Here is a 17,356-nt window from a genome sequence, read left to right as displayed (position 1 = left end):
CAAAAAGATGGGTGTTTTGGTTTAAACCGAGGAGCTTTATGGAGTTAATACGGACCTCCATTGTTAGTTGCTGTGTGTAAAGCTTGAAGCTTTTGGCTGTTGAAGGTGAAGTCTTGAACTTTGTTGTGCAGATATTTATTTTGATAATTATTTTCAATGAAATGAACGGTGCGTTTCATTAATTAAAAATTAAATCTTTAAAGACCATTTTATGTTGGTTTAATTGCTTAACACTTTAGACTTTATTAATTATTATTACCGCCTAAAGAACAACGACATAACTAAACCGACGCCGTTCTCGTACAAAGTTTGATTATTCGTCTTAAATCTCTGCCTCGTCTGTTTTTAATTACAGAAACCGAACCCAACATCTACAACTGTACAAAACGAACTTAACACTTTCGCCTTCACTCTAAAAAATCTCTCCTTTTTTTTCCCTCTCTGTGGGTTACAGCAGCTGATAAGCATCTCGAGACTTGGAATATCGAAATGGAAGGAGTGGGCTCCACCAGACTTGGCCGAGCTTCAGCTCGTTACGGTGGTTCGACGGCGGTGTTTAATGGTCCGGTGAGGAAGTGGAAGAAGAAGTGGGTTCACGTGTCGCCTTCATCCACCGCTAAACACTCTCAGTCCAACGGGAACGGTTCCACAGCTTCCAGCATCCTACTCTGTAGGTGGGCCCCACTTTCCTTTGCTGATTCCGGGTCCTCCGCGGTCGACGGCGAGGTCGAGGAGCAGCATCCCCCAAAGCGCAAGTTCCGCTATACCCCCGTAAGTGTTTAAAAGTTACGTACAAGTATATACGTATGTGTCCGAGTATAAAGCTTTGTATCCCTTTTCTTTGGTTTTAGCTAGGGTTTTTGCTCGATGATTATTTTCATTCTCGTAGTTTTGATTAATTTGGAGCTAAACCATCACCTGTTTGCCCAGTTCGTCGTGGATCAAGAAATCAAGCATGAGACTGAATTTCCAATATAGTTTAAAAATGGGGTTTTCCTTTCATTAATTTGTTTGTTTTGCTCGAGTATATGTACTTTTATTTTGTTAAAAATGATTGTTGATTGCCATTTTTGCAGGTTGTTGTGGTAGAGGAAGAGCGGAAAAAGGCGGCTGCAAAACAGGTTGAAGATGAAGCTAAGACAGATGATAATAAGATCAAGCAATCCCCAGATTTGCTGTCATCTAAGACTGGTAACGAGCTGGACATGAATAATCTTTTAAAGAACGAAATTCAGGTAACACAAGTTCTGTTCAAAGTATCTTACTTGCATTTGGAAGTAAGAAATAACTGCAATAGGACCCCTTCAAAGGAGAATAAGAAACCTGTCATGGTTTCTGGAAGTACATTGTTAAATATTTGAAACTTCAGGGTCATCCGATGATGGCCTGCACTGTGCTTGGTTGAGGTTACAGACATCATCTAGCTCAAAGTTGAAGACTGGATGAAAATAAGATTTTTCTGCTTTTCTTTTTGTAGGATTCGAACAAAGGCAATTTGAACTTAGTTTTGTGCTTGAAAGGCCATGATGGCAGCCAAAATTCTGTTGGCACAAGCCTCGGTCGGGAGAAGGCAGCAAGCTCGATGGGATTTTGGTCGATCGGTTGACATTTAATCAGTTATGGAACAGGGTTCACGTGCCTAAAAGAATTCGCAAATTTGATTACTCCATAATAATAATGGATCATATATCGTAGTTGTGATAGTAGGTATATACTTGCATATGCTCGATCATAGTACTAATAGTATTTGGTCAAATAATCGTGTGCGGTGTATATTCGAGCTATAGCAATTGTTTGAACCATGGCTAACTTTGTGATTGCAGTTATTATACGGAGTATAGAACCCATGTGGATTATGCTTTATGATGGCAATATAACCTAAAAGCTTAACCCTCTTGTGGCATCTTCCATCGAGTATTGAAACAGGAAATTTATGAGCAAAAGTGTAGATCGAGAAAAGGAAGTTTTCAAAGATGAATCTTAACATGAGAAGTGAAAAATCCATCATGCATGTAACTCTAATCACATAGACCAAGTTTTTAAAAAATTTCCAGGACAACTCTACCTAGATTTAGCATCAAGCATCAGAGCCTTTGTTACTTGTGTTATTCTCAGCTGCATCGTTATCAAACGCTTTGAGTAACTCCAACCTTAGTTCGTCGAATAACTCAATCATACAGCATGTATACTGCCTGTAATAATACATGACGGGAGGAGATACCGGTTAGGCTGTTGAAAGCGAATTCTGTAATTAAAAAAAAAGAAATTCAGGTACTTGGAATACTGCATTGTGCATGTTCGGATCAAATGGTTCATTTCTAGGATTGAATTTTTTGACTTCAAACTTTCTAAATGCCTGAAAGCAAAACATTTCTAGCTGGTTTGTAGCCATTTTAATATGATGCAGAGAACAAACATTGTCAAGAGTGACAAGCGAAAACCTGCGAAATTTAATAAGCAAATGACTGCGTATAACAACTTCTCAGATGAATCTGCCATAGTTCAAGAGATTTTAGTTTTGCTAATTTTGCCCCTTTACAAAGGAACAAATGTCGAAATTGAACCTGCTAATTCACGTGTTGGAGGTTAGAAACTCTTAACAACTCGGCTTCATTTGAACAAAAGTCATAGAATTACCTCTCCAAACTGTTTCCCCATCATTTCAACTCCTAGAAGTGTCTTAAGGAGAGGTACAGCTCCGGCAGTGTCATCGATCTTAGAGAAACTGCCTTTAACATGTGCAGAACCCCTTCCTAAATCGTTTGCAGCATCTAATAGGTCCTTTGCTAAGTTCTGCAACACATTGAGAAATGATTACTGTCACTTTCATAGATCCCAACTACAACAGAAATCAAGTGGTATTGTTCTAAAACACATAGAGAAATGATTACTATCACTTTCATAGATCCCAAATGCAACAGAAATCAAGAGGTATTGAGTCACAATGATGCCTTAAACTAAACAAGACATTGATCAAATGTATACAACTTATGAATCACTAATGTAATAACTGCATTAAGGCAATTAGTAAAATTCTCTCCTTTGGCATGTTTGATTCATTTCAATACAAAAATATTTTACTTCCAAGTGCTAAACTTTTACACAGTTAAACCATAAAATTCAAATTAAAAAGCAGCAAAATCAATCAAGAAAACCAGAGAATTCCAACATGATAAAACAGAAATATGCAATAAAACCCAGATTAAAAAAATGTCATCAAAATTTAGCTGATTTAAACAAAACCCTTAAACCCTATAAAAATCTTATCAGAATTAACCATTAAAAAAATAAAGGTTTTATTAATATACTTCATTTTCTTCAAATGATTAGTACCTTACTGGGAGATTCACAAACGAGAGTGAAACTGAGCGGAAAAGCTTGTTGGTTGAAGCTTTTATGGAGCGGAGCCGACGCTCTTTGAGACGCGTGACAAAGGCCTGGTCACCAACATCTCTGCAGAAGAAGGACGAGGGCCTTAGAGGGTCAAAATTAGAAATAAAGAGATGGGCGGGAGCTTTTAGAGGGAAAATAATGGGAAAGGAGACGAAAATTAGAAGAAAGAACTGCGCGTCAGAGTGAAGAGAGAGAAGTCGGTTTTTTGGGGCAAATGATGACTTGGCACATAATTTTTAATATTTTGTATAAAATATAAAAAAAGAAAATTATATAATATTTATTTAATTATACACAAACTTAAGTTATATTAAAGGGTCGAGATAATATAATTTTTTTTAGATTTCAAAAATATTTTTTTATATTTAAGAAAGTTTAAAATGAATAATAAACTTTTGAAAGGGACTAATAAATGGAAAATCTCCCCTTGATCAAGGGGGACAAGGTCCTGCCTCCCCATAACTACAACCTACACATCACTATATATTCTAGAAAATCAAGTTATAGAAATCATCGAAAAATTACTCACAAATCACAATATAATGATGGATTGAGTTTTAGTTTTATAGTTATAATTATTATAATATTAAAAAATGTAGATTTTAATGTATTTAAGTGTTTACTATTTTCTGAATTATAGCTAGATGGAATTTATATAATTTAAACTATATATTAGAAAAATCGAATTAAAATAAGATCATTTTGGTTTAATTATACAAAAAGGTTTTATAGTCTTCAAACTTTTCCTAAAAAAATAATTAAATTTCTCATAATCTTTTGCATTCAATTGGGTCCTTAAATTGTGAAAATTAATTAAAATAGGTATTAAATGAGTAATGGTAATGGATCAAATCGAATCAAATTTTTGGTTGATCCAAATCCTATCTGAATATTATATCTCTCACCTGACACTCGACTCGAATTTTAAGATAAAAACCTACATTCAAATTGGCTTGAATATAAGAAAATCTTATTTTTATTAAATAAAATAAAGATGTAATTGAAAAGAAATAGAGAGATGGATATTATAATAATTATTTTTTAAATATACAAAAGAAAAATATACTATTATCTTGGATCGGATTGGATTTTTTCACCATAAACTTGAATTCAATCCAACTTCATCCTTCAGAAAATTTGACCAATTCGATTTGAACTCGACCATAAAAGATCAAAATCTATCAAATTCGGATAAAATTAACATCCTAATTAGAATAGGTCACGTATATGTATGATCAATTTAGTCAGAAAGAAAGGGAAAAAAAGGTTGAAATAATGACATCTTGTGTCACATTTGACTTGTGACTCAAGGTTCGTGTTCCATGCTTACTTTTTTGCCACGGAAACTGCTTAAAAGGCTACAACAGAAAAAAGAAAAGATTTTTCTGGGTTTCTTGTAAGCGTTACAAAGGTTACAACTGCATGGAAAGTAACTTTCAAAGGTGTGAGAAAGCAGTTGGTCCTTAATATTCATTTGGATGTTCATAGATCACTTTTTATCAGTTATGTTATTCGAATTCGATTAAATACGAGTAAATAGCTCATATAAATATGCAATAAATAGTTTTCCCATTTATCATTATCAAGATTATTGCTTCAATCCCACTATCATCATTGATATAAATATTATGTGGGGATTTGCCAAAAAAATTAGTTGATCCCTGCAAATTGCAAAACAATGCCTTGAATACAATGCCTGTCACCTAAATTTGAAGTCTCAACAAACCCCATCTGTCTCATTAACTTTCTCCCATTCTTCACTTCATTAACAATCACACCACCTTTCACCCACTAGTTGGTTTGATATTTATGTGCAAAACCTACAAATTTTGGAATGATAACTTTAATATGGCAATTAAGGCTGTCATGTTGTTGATCTTTTTTTATCTACTTGCGGAAATCCCAGAAATAAGTGCAATGGTTCCTGCAGTTATCGTGTTTGGAGATTCGACTGTCGATCCGGGGAACAATAATCAGATATCTACTGTTTTGAAGAGCAATTTCGCGCCATACGGGCGGGATTACTTCGATGGTCAGCCGACCGGACGTTTCTCCAATGGTCGGATTGCCACGGACTTCATTTCAGAAGCCTTTGGGATCAAGCCGACCATACCTGCGTATTTGGATCCCAAGTATGACATAAGAGATTTTGCTTCCGGTGTCTCGTTTGCTTCGGCTGGGACCGGTTATGACAATGCAACCTCTGATGTCCTGGTAAGGCGAGCCATGGCTAGCCGATAGTTATACCGTCTTACCGAAGATTTAAGTCTCATTTTTTTTTATTTTTCCTCTTGATTTTGCAGTCAGTGATACCGTTTTGGAAGGAAATGGAGTACTACAAAGAATATCAGAGCAAGCTAAGAGGGTACTTAGGCAATGACAAAGCTAATCAGCTTTTGAGTGAATCATTGCACCTTTTAAGCATAGGAACCAATGACTTCCTAGAGAACTACTACACATTTCCAACCCGATCTTCGCAGTATCCAGTCGAAAAATACGAAGATTTTCTGATAGGAATCGCCAGCAATTTCATCAGGGAGCTTTACAAGTTGGGAGCTCGGAAAATAGCAATAGGCGGCCTTCCTCCGATGGGATGTTTACCGTTGGAAAGAACAACGAATATCATGCATGGAAGCGCATGTATCGAAGACTATAATAACGTGGCTAAAGATTTCAATGTAAAGTTACAGGGTACCGTTGCTGAGCTGAACCAGGAACTCCATGGAATTCAAATCGTGATGACGAACCCCTACGACAAGCTCTTAGAAATGATCCAAAATCCGAGTCTTTTCGGTAAGCATTCAGCAAGAGTTTACAGTTCTAATTAATTAGTCGTAGGGTAAGGATATATATCCACTTATTGAACGTCATTAGCCCTGTAAACGAACCGAACGCACACGAACGGAGGTATGTTCATGTTCGTTTAATAAATAAACGAACACGAATATAAACGAACAAAAAATTTTTTGTTCATGTTCGTTCATTAAGGAATACAGCTTGTTCATGTTCGTTCATTTAAATAAATAAACGAACACGAACGAACGAACATAAACGAACAATACAAACACACAAAAAAACTTATTCGAACACAGCAAACGAATGTAAAAAAAATAAACAACAAGAATAACAACTTAAAATTCATTAATATAACATGCAACTTTAGAGTTAATTTGTTCGAATACGAAAAAAACATACATAAATCATAAATAAATTATATGAACATAATAAAGCCTTAAAGTTAATTTGTTCAACAAAACAATCTTCTTGAAATCCAAACAACTTCAATAATCTTTGTAACATATTCAACTTTTCCTATGTTCGAACATAAATGAACGAACATAAACGAACATATAATCGAACGTTCACGAACGTAAATGAACGAACGAGTCATTTGTTCATGTTCGTTCATTTAATTAAACGAACGCAAAATTTTGTTCATGTTCGTTCATTTAGGTGCTGTTTGTTTTTGCAGAGGTAAAAGGTATGCAGTCTGCAAGAAGAAGATTATTTGTTTTTTAATGTCTGCAGACTGTTAAAATAAACTAAAATATAAATAAACTGATTTTTTTTAAACTTAAAAGAGTTTTGCAATACTGAAATTTAAATAATTTTAGTTTTACAATACTGAAATTTAAATAATCCATACAACTACAATAATAATTTTTTTTAGGCGAAGATTTTTGTTTTTAATGTTCATTGAAGAGGTTGGAAGAGTTTTGAAGACACAATACCACGTCTGCGCCAATAAGAGAACATGCAGACGTTTTTAGAGCTATTGTCTTCTAAAAAACAAACGGTCTGCGAAGTTCAATGTCTGCGCGTAGTCTACGCGGAGTAGACATAAGAGCTTTGAAGACCTTTGTTTAGAAAAACAAACACCAGCTTAATAAATAAACGAACATAAACGAACATCCCGCCGCACGGTTCGTTGAACGTTCAGTTCATTTACAGGCTTAAACTTCATGCATATAAGTGGCAAAGACAGTAGGACAACATTAATTACACAACCATGTTTCTCTAAATATATGAAACCAGACAGCGGTTTGGTACGCTCAACCTCCAACATTCATTACCGGCATGCTTGTATTCTTTATCTAGTTACAACATCCATACATATAACCATGAAAGTATGCAGCGAACATACTCAAGAACGAATGATAACAAGTCATTTCAGGCCTCCGCGTTGTGCGTTCGGCATGTGTTTTCGACCTGCATGTGCCATGGTGTCGGCACGCATGCATTAAGACGTGTTTTAACATATTTTCTCTTAACTAATGAAATTTCTACAACATGGCAGGATTTGAAAATGTAGAAACAGCATGCTGCGGAACGGGATACTTCGAGATGAGTTACCTGTGTGATAGAATGAACCCATTTACATGTTCGGATGCCAATAAATATATATTCTGGGACTCATTTCACCCAACGGAGAAGACAAATTTCATTATGGCTGATCACGTCGTCAAAACTACCCTTGCCGTGTTCCGATAATTACTGATATGCAAAAAACAAGAAACACTTGTAACTTGTTCATTGTTGCAGACCTAGACATCCTATTATTATAATATTACAACAATGCATTTATTTGTAGTATTTTTAGCTATAGCTTCAAGGTCTGAGTATCGACCCCACAAGATCTTTGATCTGTCAACTCAATAAGGAACATTGTGGCTTACCATATTTATGAAAAGTCACCAACTAAAGAACAGATCTTGGGGCTAATAAAGATGCAACCAAGACGAATCTGGCTCAATATTGCTTAATGTAGAATTAATGTTTTTGTTGAGCAAATCCAATTTTGATCATGTTCTGCATACCGAGAAATTAGTGTCGGTCAATTAATCATAGGGATTCCTGAATGTCTTCAGAAGTTCGGGGATGTCATAACCCAACATGTCATCAACAGCTTGAATCATTTTAGGTTTTAGTTTCTCGAATTTGTCGAAGTTGTAACCACTCAAAACCTCCCTAAATTGTTCCACATTTGGAAAATCCCCTGGTGGTAGGTGATGATCTCTTTGAACCTGTATAACAAATAGATTTCTGCATAAGCAATTGATGCATGATAAAAGAACTTGGTGTTTGATGTAAACTTGCAATAAGCAGAAGCATGCGCTAAGAAAAGAGAAGAGAGAGGATACTTTTCCGAATTCAGCTTCCAAATTATCGATTAGTTTCTGTTGAGTTTTTGCTTTCCCTATCATAGAAGGCATTTCCTTCTTAAGATGACCGATGATATGAGCATGTATCTTGGCAGCTCTAGCACGCTTCACAAACTCATTTATCTGCAGGTAAACAATATAAGGAAACTTCTCAACGTGCAAAGTCTTTCAAAAAAATACTTCATTTTTTTTACAAGAATAGTAAAAATAAACTTACTTGACGATCACAAGCCTTCTTCGGAATATCTTTCAGATCAGAAAGAAGGTCCTCTTGTTCTTTTTCGAACAACTCTTTCCCAATTGGACCTGTTGCTGCTTCATTTACAGGCTTGTCATTGAATGAACTGTCAAAGAAGAGAAATTAGCATCAAATGATAAAGACTAAGTTGCATCTTAGTTGCAACAAGGAACACTGGGACACATTCATTTCAATCTTTAAGATTGACAAACAGAAAGAGATTACCCTATATATACGCGCACAACCTCTGGGGTATTAAGGACTTTCCCGAGTGACCACATTAAGGCTCCATATACCCTCATCAACTACAACGGAAGGCAAAGTTAAGCTCAAGAAAATCCAAACATCAAAAGAAAAGCATGGCCACTAAAATGCTTACTTGTTGCGTATCAACTTGATCTGCCTTGTTCAAAACCACACGGATCTTGTCATCGTGACCACGCAAAGAATATATAACACGCTTGAATTCATCACTTACATCCAACTTGTGAGGATCAAACAGAAGAAGAATAAGATCACATTTTGCAGCAAACCACGATGTTACACCTGTAAAATCGTAGGCTCGTTGTGTTCGTTGTTTTTCTCCTGATAACACTCCAGGAGTATCTACAAATGTTATGTGCTCCAACAGCTTCAGACGTGAAAGAGCATATTAAATTCTATATAAGCAGAAAATTTATTATCACAGTGAACTAGAATTGAACAATGAACTCACATGATGTGGCATTTGAGAACACTCAAACTTCGACAAAAATGCAGTTCCAAAACGAGTGAGACCACTGAATGGCATATCTGCCTGGACAGCAATAGTGTTCCCTGGAACACTTCTTTCATCAGTTCCCGACTGCATAGAGGGAAAGAAAGGACATACATAACACACAAGATCAAAACAAAATTCCACAATTACAACTAACATCAAACAATCAATAACAAGCAAAGAACTACAGAAAGATTATACAAAAAAAATTATGAATCAATTTCCATAACTTATGTTAAAACCACCAAGTAACTGAAACTATTAATGCTAGATCAATGATATTATATCACAGAGCAGATATTCGAAATTACCATAACAACGACAAATCTGTCAGTCGTTGGTTCAGGCCCGATGTGTGCTCCTGAAAATGATAACAAAAATATGAGTGAAAGTGAGGGGGGCAGGGACGATGTCTGAGTATGTGTAAGAGAGAGAGAGGATCACTTGCCTGGATAGCTAGTCTTAAGCAAATGTTTAATGAAGGTTGTTTTCCCAGTGGAGTATTGACCCAAAAGCATAACCATTGGTTTGGCATCAAAATCGCTATTTGTCTGCAACAAACGAATATAAAAAATCAGCTGATTAGCTTTTGAGAGATGTTAAATAAAACTTCAGCAGATACTCAAGGATAGTTAAAACTGAGCCGAATCTACAACTTACTCACCAACAATGGGGATACAAAATCATTAAAATGATATGCAACTTCTAAAGGCTTCAGCTTCTGAAGGTACAGTCTCTTTAAGCCGTCTATAACTGAAGTCACAGACGTCAAAGATATCTGTTATACACAAAAAAGGATTAGTTACCAACTCTAAGGATGCAGATAAATAAAAGCACACTAAAAGGGATCAATTAAAGGAACTGGACACATATTAACATCACTAACCCACAAATATCAAAGTTAAAATAATAAGTTTTCCGGAAGTAAAATAAAGAGTCAAATATACATTTGATACAAATAAAGGAATTATTTATAGCCACAATACGACGATAATTTTTTATTTTTTTTTAAAAAAAGAAGGTAATAAACAAGAACATTAAGAGTGATGAAAGACCAATTATAAAATAACGAAACAAACCTTCTTTGATGATTTTGAAGAAAACCATTGAGCTGCAGGTGATGTTTCCGTTGAAGAACTACCTGCACTACCCCGAAAAATAAAATTAATAATACGGTAGAGAAAACATAGTAAAATAATCATCAAAGATTACAATGAGAAAGTCATACCGTTGCTTTCAAGGGCACTCGACTTTGAAGATTGTTTCTTTCTCTGAATAAATGAAGCAAAAAGTGTAAGAATGTCCAGAAGCTAAGCATAAGAACATAGAGTTTAAGGCAAAAGTGTAAGAATGTCTTGATGCTAAGCATAAGAACAAAGAGTTTAAGAAGGCAAAAGAAAGCAGCAACCATACCATGAGTAATATATCCAAGCCTTCCATTACAGGAGGTTTGACATTCTCAAAGTCAACTGCAATATATCAGCATATCTTAACATTAGCTTTAACAACTAATCCATTATACAAGAATACAAAATGTACCAGCAAAACAACCAAAAAACAGTTTTTTTTAGATAAATAAATACACCTTAGAAATTTTTAACCTGAAATAAAAATTCAAAGCATGAAATTCAGAAATAGGGACAAGCTAAATCATCATACCATCGCCATTCATGAGATCATGTGATATTTGCCGGCCTTCTTGCGCCAGCGAAACCAGCTAAGCGTTAAAAGTAACAGCAAGTCAGAATTGAAGAAATCAAACAGCAATATATATGATCACAATCCAAAGAAAAATTACAACTCCTAACCTGCATAGCAAAGACAAATTCTTTGAAACCAAGATATCCCTGTCTTCTAGAATCCGCAGTTGCCCACACCTTTGAGGAATCAAAACAAGAAAGCACAAAGCTATTCAACGTAGTGCCCATTATGAAGCCGAATCATTAAGAAAAAAAAACATAAAAGAATCAAGAACAGTAATCAAACTCCAATCCCCTATGATTTTGTTGAATTAATTAAAAATAAAACCTCAATGATTCAATTAAAGATACTTTCAGAGTTTACGAACAAGCAACAGAAGCAGTTAAAATTGCCTTAGGACTATTTCCATACAAACTCTTAAGTTTAAGTTTAAGCTGTATACAGATAAACAAAAGATAAAATTAGCAAAAGTGAAGAAAACAAAAGAAGATTTACCTGCTTGAGATCTGGTCGCGATAAATTTGACATGCCGAAAAATCTGATTGCATCACTTCCAGTAATGCGTCCATCATTATCTACCAAAATAGTTTTGAAAATTACTAGAATAAAAAAATAAACAGAAGTGATTAAAAAATTCGAACGAAAATCAAACAATTAAACTGTACCAGAATCAGCAAAGTTAAACCACTCCTGATAAATTTTCTGGTCTTCTTTAGAGCTCGAACCGATTCGACCGGTCCCGATCTCCATTTCTGAAGAGAAAACAGTAAACTCCGTCCTTTTTTTCACTTCAAGCGTTCGATAAGAGAAAAGCTGGTTTCTAAACAGTAGAGACAGAGCGAGAGAGAAATAGTCAAAAAAAAATCGAAGAAAAAGGGAGTAAAAGCACTGCCGCACCCGCACCGCGCCCGTATTTTACTTGGGAGAGTGCTTCAACACCACTAAAAGGAAAATTCAATACGACGTCGTATATTACGTCGGCTTTTTGAAAGTTTTTACAAACGACAGCGTTTTTGGATTTTAATTGCTGTTTCGTCTTAAGACTCGCGCCAAGAGTGGGTTATTAAAAATAAAAAAGAAAATGGGGTAATTAATAATTACTAGAGGTCAAAATAAAAATAACAATAATAAATTTTATTTTTGATTTAAATTAAAATTCAATTAATAATTTTTAATATTATATATCCTATGATAAAAAAACAATGTTATTACCAAATTGAAATAAGATTAAATGGTATTTAATTCGTGATTGAATATTGATAGCGTTTTAAGTCTCGTTGACAATGCCGCATTGAGAGGTCTTCATTTGAAAGGTCGGTGTGCAATGCATGGAAAATATGGATGTCAGTTGATTTTATTTTATTACATTACATAGTTTATAGTGGAACCTTTAAATAAATACCTGGTAAATTATAAACTTGACAAAAAATATTTTATTTTAATATTATTTGTATTTTAATTATTTTATCATTAAATCACAAATAGTATAATAATATGAAAATTGATTTAATATCGTATCAAAACGACATCATTTTAAATTTCTATAAAACTCATCAAAATACTAAACTTCTCATTTGTTAATAAAACTATTGACGTGACAAGTAAATAAATTTATACAATAATATTTTTTTATCCTTATTAATTATACATTCTATTAATCTTAATCTTAATTTTAATTATAAAATATTTATAGTTTACTTTATTGGTAAAAATTAAAAGCATATAAAAAAACTTGAACATGAGTCATGGATATAGACATGCCTAACCATTGAAGCAAGTTCAGTACTTAATTCATGATTGACAATATTTTGTATATTTGAAAAACAGGAACACCATGTGTTGTCATTGTAAAAGCATTAGTATTTCATATTTTTCCATCATTTTATGTCTTTACCACTTCTTTTATACTATGTTTTTTTCCTTTGTTAGTTATTAACTTAAATTTTAATTAAAATTTAAATAGTATTTTATTATAATCATAAAAGATTATTTAATAATTAAATTTATTTAATAAGTAAATACTTATTTTATGTCAATAAATCTCATGAAATTAGATTTTTAGTGACAAAGTATTTGATTTATGTATATGAACTAGATCTTAACATTTATAATTAGGCATTCTATCAAAAAACTATCCAAGTTTGACTAAATAATTATTTTGGCACAATTTTGTTTTTTAGTATTTTGATTCTCAATGCTTCATTTTAAGGTGAAATGACACTTAACGACTAACATTTTATTAAATAGTCATTTTATCACTTGTTTTTCTTTTTTTGAAATATTTTGACCATGAATGTTTTATAAGGTGAAATGGCACCTAACGACTAATATTTTATTAAATAGTCATTTTATCACTTGTTTTACTTTTTTGAAGTATTTTGACCATGAATGTTTTATCTTAGAACAAAAATGCTCTTAGTTTGGAGCGTTAATCATTTTTGACCAACGTTTCCATTCACAAAGGGACTTTTTTGTTAAAAAAAATGAAATGTTTGAGGGTCAAAATGATCTAAAAAATGGTCGAAGTGACTATTTAATCAAACTTAAAAGTATTTTTTTATCATTATGCTTTAAAATTGGGAGAATTATTTTAGATAGACTTAATCTCTTTCGAGATTCCTATAAATTTTGGGGTTTCAGTTATAGAGATGATGTCGTAGGAACATTAGAGTTTCAGTTTTGAAATCTTTGTCATCATATATCTTTAAGATGTAATATATAATCATATATTCTGATATAATATTCGTACATTTGATTCACATCTAAAATTTATCTTAAATTAACTATTTAATTTTCTTAATAATATTAAGATTTTGAAATATTAAAATATTTAATTCACATAATATGATATTATCTTTTAAGATAGAACTATCAGAATATAAGATTACTAATATAATTAGTATACTCATATTTTTGTAATCTATTTAAATATTTTCAAGTATTTCCTTCCTATTTAACAAAACTATCTACTATTTTTATATATAAAAAAAATATTTTAATAAGATTTAGTTTTGTACAGGCTCATATTTAATTTTTTTTTTTGAAATAAATCACTAATTTTATTTAAAATATAAAATATCTTAAATCACAATAAAAATTTATGATCATAATCGTAAATTAAACTCATAATTAGGATATTTTTATATAATCATTAAAATGAAACTAACAACTTAAGATCACATAAAAACCATACAAAAGATACAAACATATATGATCTGATCGCATCGGCAAACGAACCACAAAAAGAGATCAAACTACTGAAAGATTACTGACAAACTGTAAATTAAATTCGAGCAATGTGAAAAGTTATCAATGAACACATAACACGTATCCAAGTCCAATCCGATGATACAAAGCATGTAAAATTAACAATATAACAGATAAACGTCATCTTGATCAACCGTGACGATGTCTAATCAACCCTTAAAAGAAATAAATGAAAACAGTCAAAAGACAGAGGAAAACGCAATCATATCCTGCAAATCAAATGGCAAAACTTTAGATTCTACACAAATGAAGCAAATCGAGTAATGAAACATAGGCGTACTAAATACTGTTACTCAAATGTAATATTATACTGCGTTAACCAAACGGCTGCCGATGGTCTTCCCAAGCAACCATAGAACAAGCGATAACTCAATACCAAAAATGATGCGTAGAGTACTCCTATCTAACATGAACCCATACACTGTAATCCCAGCTCGATTGTTCTCGAAGTACGTCACTGTCATGAAACAAATCGTCAATGCAAAAATTAACATACACAACCATATACTTAAAACGCACATTTTATATGAACTTTTACCTAGAGCTTGTCTCTTCTGGTATGAAATGGTACAATAAGCATAAGCAGGGATCAACTTGTTGTTTTCCAAGTCATCTTCTTCATCTCCGGCATCGTCGCAGTCGGATTCACGGTCATTAGGAAACTCTTGCAAGGCGTGGATGGCCGGGGAGCTCGGCGTCTCGATGTCGTTCACACCACGGGAGTCTAATGTTGCACAAACATGCCACTTTGAAGCGAGGTTTGTGATAGATTGTGCTTTGTGTGTGATCTTTGCAGCATTTCGCAACAATATTAAGAGTCCCGTGACAAGAGTTAGAGAGCACATCTGTAACAAAAACAACACATTAGCATTGGAAATATATATGTTAATCCAACCCGGGTATCGAGATCGAACACTTACGGCAAGTTCTCCGGTTTTATAAATATTCAGATCAGAATCAGCCTTTGTAGTGATAAGCAATGAAGTGAATTGGCTGCCGGTGACCAAAATGAGGCACCATAATATGAATGCACGATATCTATGGCTGATGATCTTCAAGTGCCGTTTGATCCTAAGGTGTTCGGCCAAGACCGAACTGACATCCGAATCAACATGGAAAACCTGAGCGAAATCCTGGAGCCGGAGAACTTGGAGGTTGCAGATGAGTTGGAACAGGACGCAAACGAGGAAGAAGACGGCGGTCCGGTAGAGCCACGAATATAACTCCATGAAACAGGCTACCATGTCGCTCAACCACATGATGCCTAGGAAAGGGATCTGGGATGCACCAGAGGCGTACCACCATACTTTGTATGCTGTTTCAGCTATGAAACAGGGGAGGACAAAAATAGATACAATCTTCAGTGATCTCTGCATAGAGTAAAGAGTGAAATGAATTCATAATTTTTTACTTTTAAACGTGATCCAAAGTTCAAAACTCACTCAAACTCGACCAATTAACACCCGAATTTGACTCGAATCGAAAACAAATAATCCGAAACAAATCTCCAAAAAGATTCAAATCTAATAAACGAAAGAGAAAAAAACTTACATTGAGCTGAACGATGTAATCTTTCCTAACAGTCTCACTCTCATCACATAGCTTATCAAAGAACAAGAACCTCCTCAGACCATATCTTTTCACGAACCCCGTCAAGCAAACGAAAGACAAGGCCGAGACGCTGCTCAACGACGGCTGGACCACCCAATCGTAGGGTCTTGCATGCGTAGCATCACAAGTGGGACAAGCTAATAAAAAATGGGACACACAAGGAACAAGGAGACCGAACACGATGAACATGAACCAGGACAGACAAGCCATCCATATGTTGGATTGGTCGACGCACATCCATCTTAGGCATGTTCTGAAGCTGTGTAGCTCGTCTTGTGCGTGAGAAATGGTTCTTGCCAACTTAGTGCTGCGATCCACCAAGGGTTCCATGTCTCCCATGGATGAAGGCTGAAAGTTTTGGGGTTCGTAAGTAGAAAATTAAGGGAGTGGTTTAGACATGGTAGAAGCTGGTTTTATAGGGGATGTGTCGTCCAACGAGAGGAGAACATGTAATGGAACATTAAAGTGAATTTGTCTAGTGTTTTGTGTCTGAATCTGATGATGAGTTTTTTTTATCCAAAAATCAAGTGGTCTTAATTTTGAGGAATCTTCAATGGGACACCCTAATCTGTTCAAATAATTAATATGGTTAACTGGATTCTTTAATTCTTTAATGAACAAAACATTGTACTTAACTTAAGCACGTAACTTAGGGACTAGGCAAGCATCAGATGCAACGTGTAAAGCTAGGCCGCCATTAATAAGTCTCAAACAAGACATTGCGCTTCATTTGATTGTGTCACGATTACGTTAAAAAAAATTAAAAAAAATCTTTTTGCAGATAAAATATTTATATATAATTTTATTAATTTTAAATTAAATTTTTAAATAAAGGTTTATATTTTTATTTATAATTAAATTAAATTTATTTATCAATTAAAATATAAATCGTAATCTATTCAAAAAAAATTAAATCGTAATAATATATTATAAATATTTAAAATAATGGTTTTTCATTTTTCTCAATTAAGTTCGTATTTAATGAACATGTGATATGAAGTCAATCAAGAATTTAGAGTAAAAATGAGATACAACTAATTTGCAATTATGTATCTGTACAATTATATTAAATACTAGAAAGACATAGGGTATACATGGCATGTTCATTGTTGATTGGAGAATATGATGTTTAGGGACATTTTTAATAGTTTAGATGGGAATAAAGTGGGAAATGAATACATCATATGTTCTTTATTCCCCTTCAACTTTGATTCCCTGTGCTATAGC

General features: G+C 33.8%; 4 protein-coding genes across 5 annotated transcripts; 2 read left to right on the top strand and 2 right to left on the bottom strand.

Annotated features, from left to right (window-relative positions):
• Window positions 1–293: 293 nt before the first annotated feature.
• LOC120160530 lies at window positions 294–1,930 on the top strand. Its single transcript, XM_039170940.1, has 3 exons — window positions 294–771; window positions 1,077–1,235; window positions 1,478–1,930. Exons 1-3 carry the CDS (start codon window positions 490–492, stop codon window positions 1,604–1,606), a joined length of 570 nt encoding a protein of 189 aa, XP_039026871.1. The 5' UTR covers window positions 294–489; the 3' UTR covers window positions 1,607–1,930.
• A 2,885-nt stretch (window positions 1,931–4,815) lies between these two features.
• LOC120160652 (GDSL esterase/lipase At4g26790-like) lies at window positions 4,816–7,937 on the top strand. Its single transcript, XM_039171014.1, has 4 exons — window positions 4,816–4,822; window positions 5,189–5,607; window positions 5,697–6,186; window positions 7,691–7,937. The coding sequence occupies exons 1-4, from the start codon at window positions 4,816–4,818 to the stop codon at window positions 7,882–7,884; spliced, it is 1,110 nt and encodes a 369-aa protein (XP_039026945.1). The 3' UTR covers window positions 7,885–7,937.
• An 84-nt stretch (window positions 7,938–8,021) lies between these two features.
• LOC120160430 (EH domain-containing protein 1-like) lies at window positions 8,022–12,084 on the bottom strand. Of its 2 annotated transcripts, none has more exons than XM_039170848.1 (16): window positions 11,917–12,084; window positions 11,747–11,826; window positions 11,359–11,427; window positions 11,210–11,267; window positions 10,964–11,019; window positions 10,779–10,821; window positions 10,630–10,691; window positions 10,215–10,331; window positions 9,999–10,101; window positions 9,862–9,911; window positions 9,509–9,637; window positions 9,173–9,424; window positions 9,019–9,098; window positions 8,773–8,899; window positions 8,535–8,678; window positions 8,022–8,417 (listed from the first exon to the last, which is right to left on the bottom strand). In XM_039170848.1, the coding sequence occupies exons 1-16, from the start codon at window positions 11,999–12,001 to the stop codon at window positions 8,232–8,234; spliced, it is 1,641 nt and encodes a 546-aa protein (XP_039026779.1). In that variant the 5' UTR covers window positions 12,002–12,084; the 3' UTR covers window positions 8,022–8,231. The 2 variants fall into 2 exon arrangements, with proteins under 2 accessions (XP_039026779.1, XP_039026780.1); XM_039170849.1 differs by having other exon boundaries at window positions 8,023–8,417; window positions 10,215–10,328.
• Window positions 12,085–14,585: 2,501 nt separating this feature from the next.
• Window positions 14,586–16,524, bottom strand: LOC120160431. Its single transcript, XM_039170850.1, has 4 exons — window positions 16,070–16,524; window positions 15,439–15,888; window positions 15,057–15,363; window positions 14,586–14,975 (listed from the first exon to the last, which is right to left on the bottom strand). Exons 1-4 carry the CDS (start codon window positions 16,466–16,468, stop codon window positions 14,824–14,826), a joined length of 1,308 nt encoding a protein of 435 aa, XP_039026781.1. The 5' UTR covers window positions 16,469–16,524; the 3' UTR covers window positions 14,586–14,823.
• Between the last annotated feature and the right edge of the window lie 832 nt (window positions 16,525–17,356).

This window comes from Hibiscus syriacus, unplaced genomic scaffold (genome assembly GCF_006381635.1).
Source record: "Hibiscus syriacus cultivar Baekdansim isolate YM2019G1 unplaced genomic scaffold, ASM638163v2 tig00111392_pilon, whole genome shotgun sequence".
In the NCBI taxonomy this organism is placed as follows: Eukaryota; Viridiplantae; Streptophyta; class Magnoliopsida; order Malvales; family Malvaceae; genus Hibiscus; species Hibiscus syriacus.
Note: the sequence above shows the minus strand (reverse complement) of the source record. Positions and strands in the feature narration are given on the sequence as shown.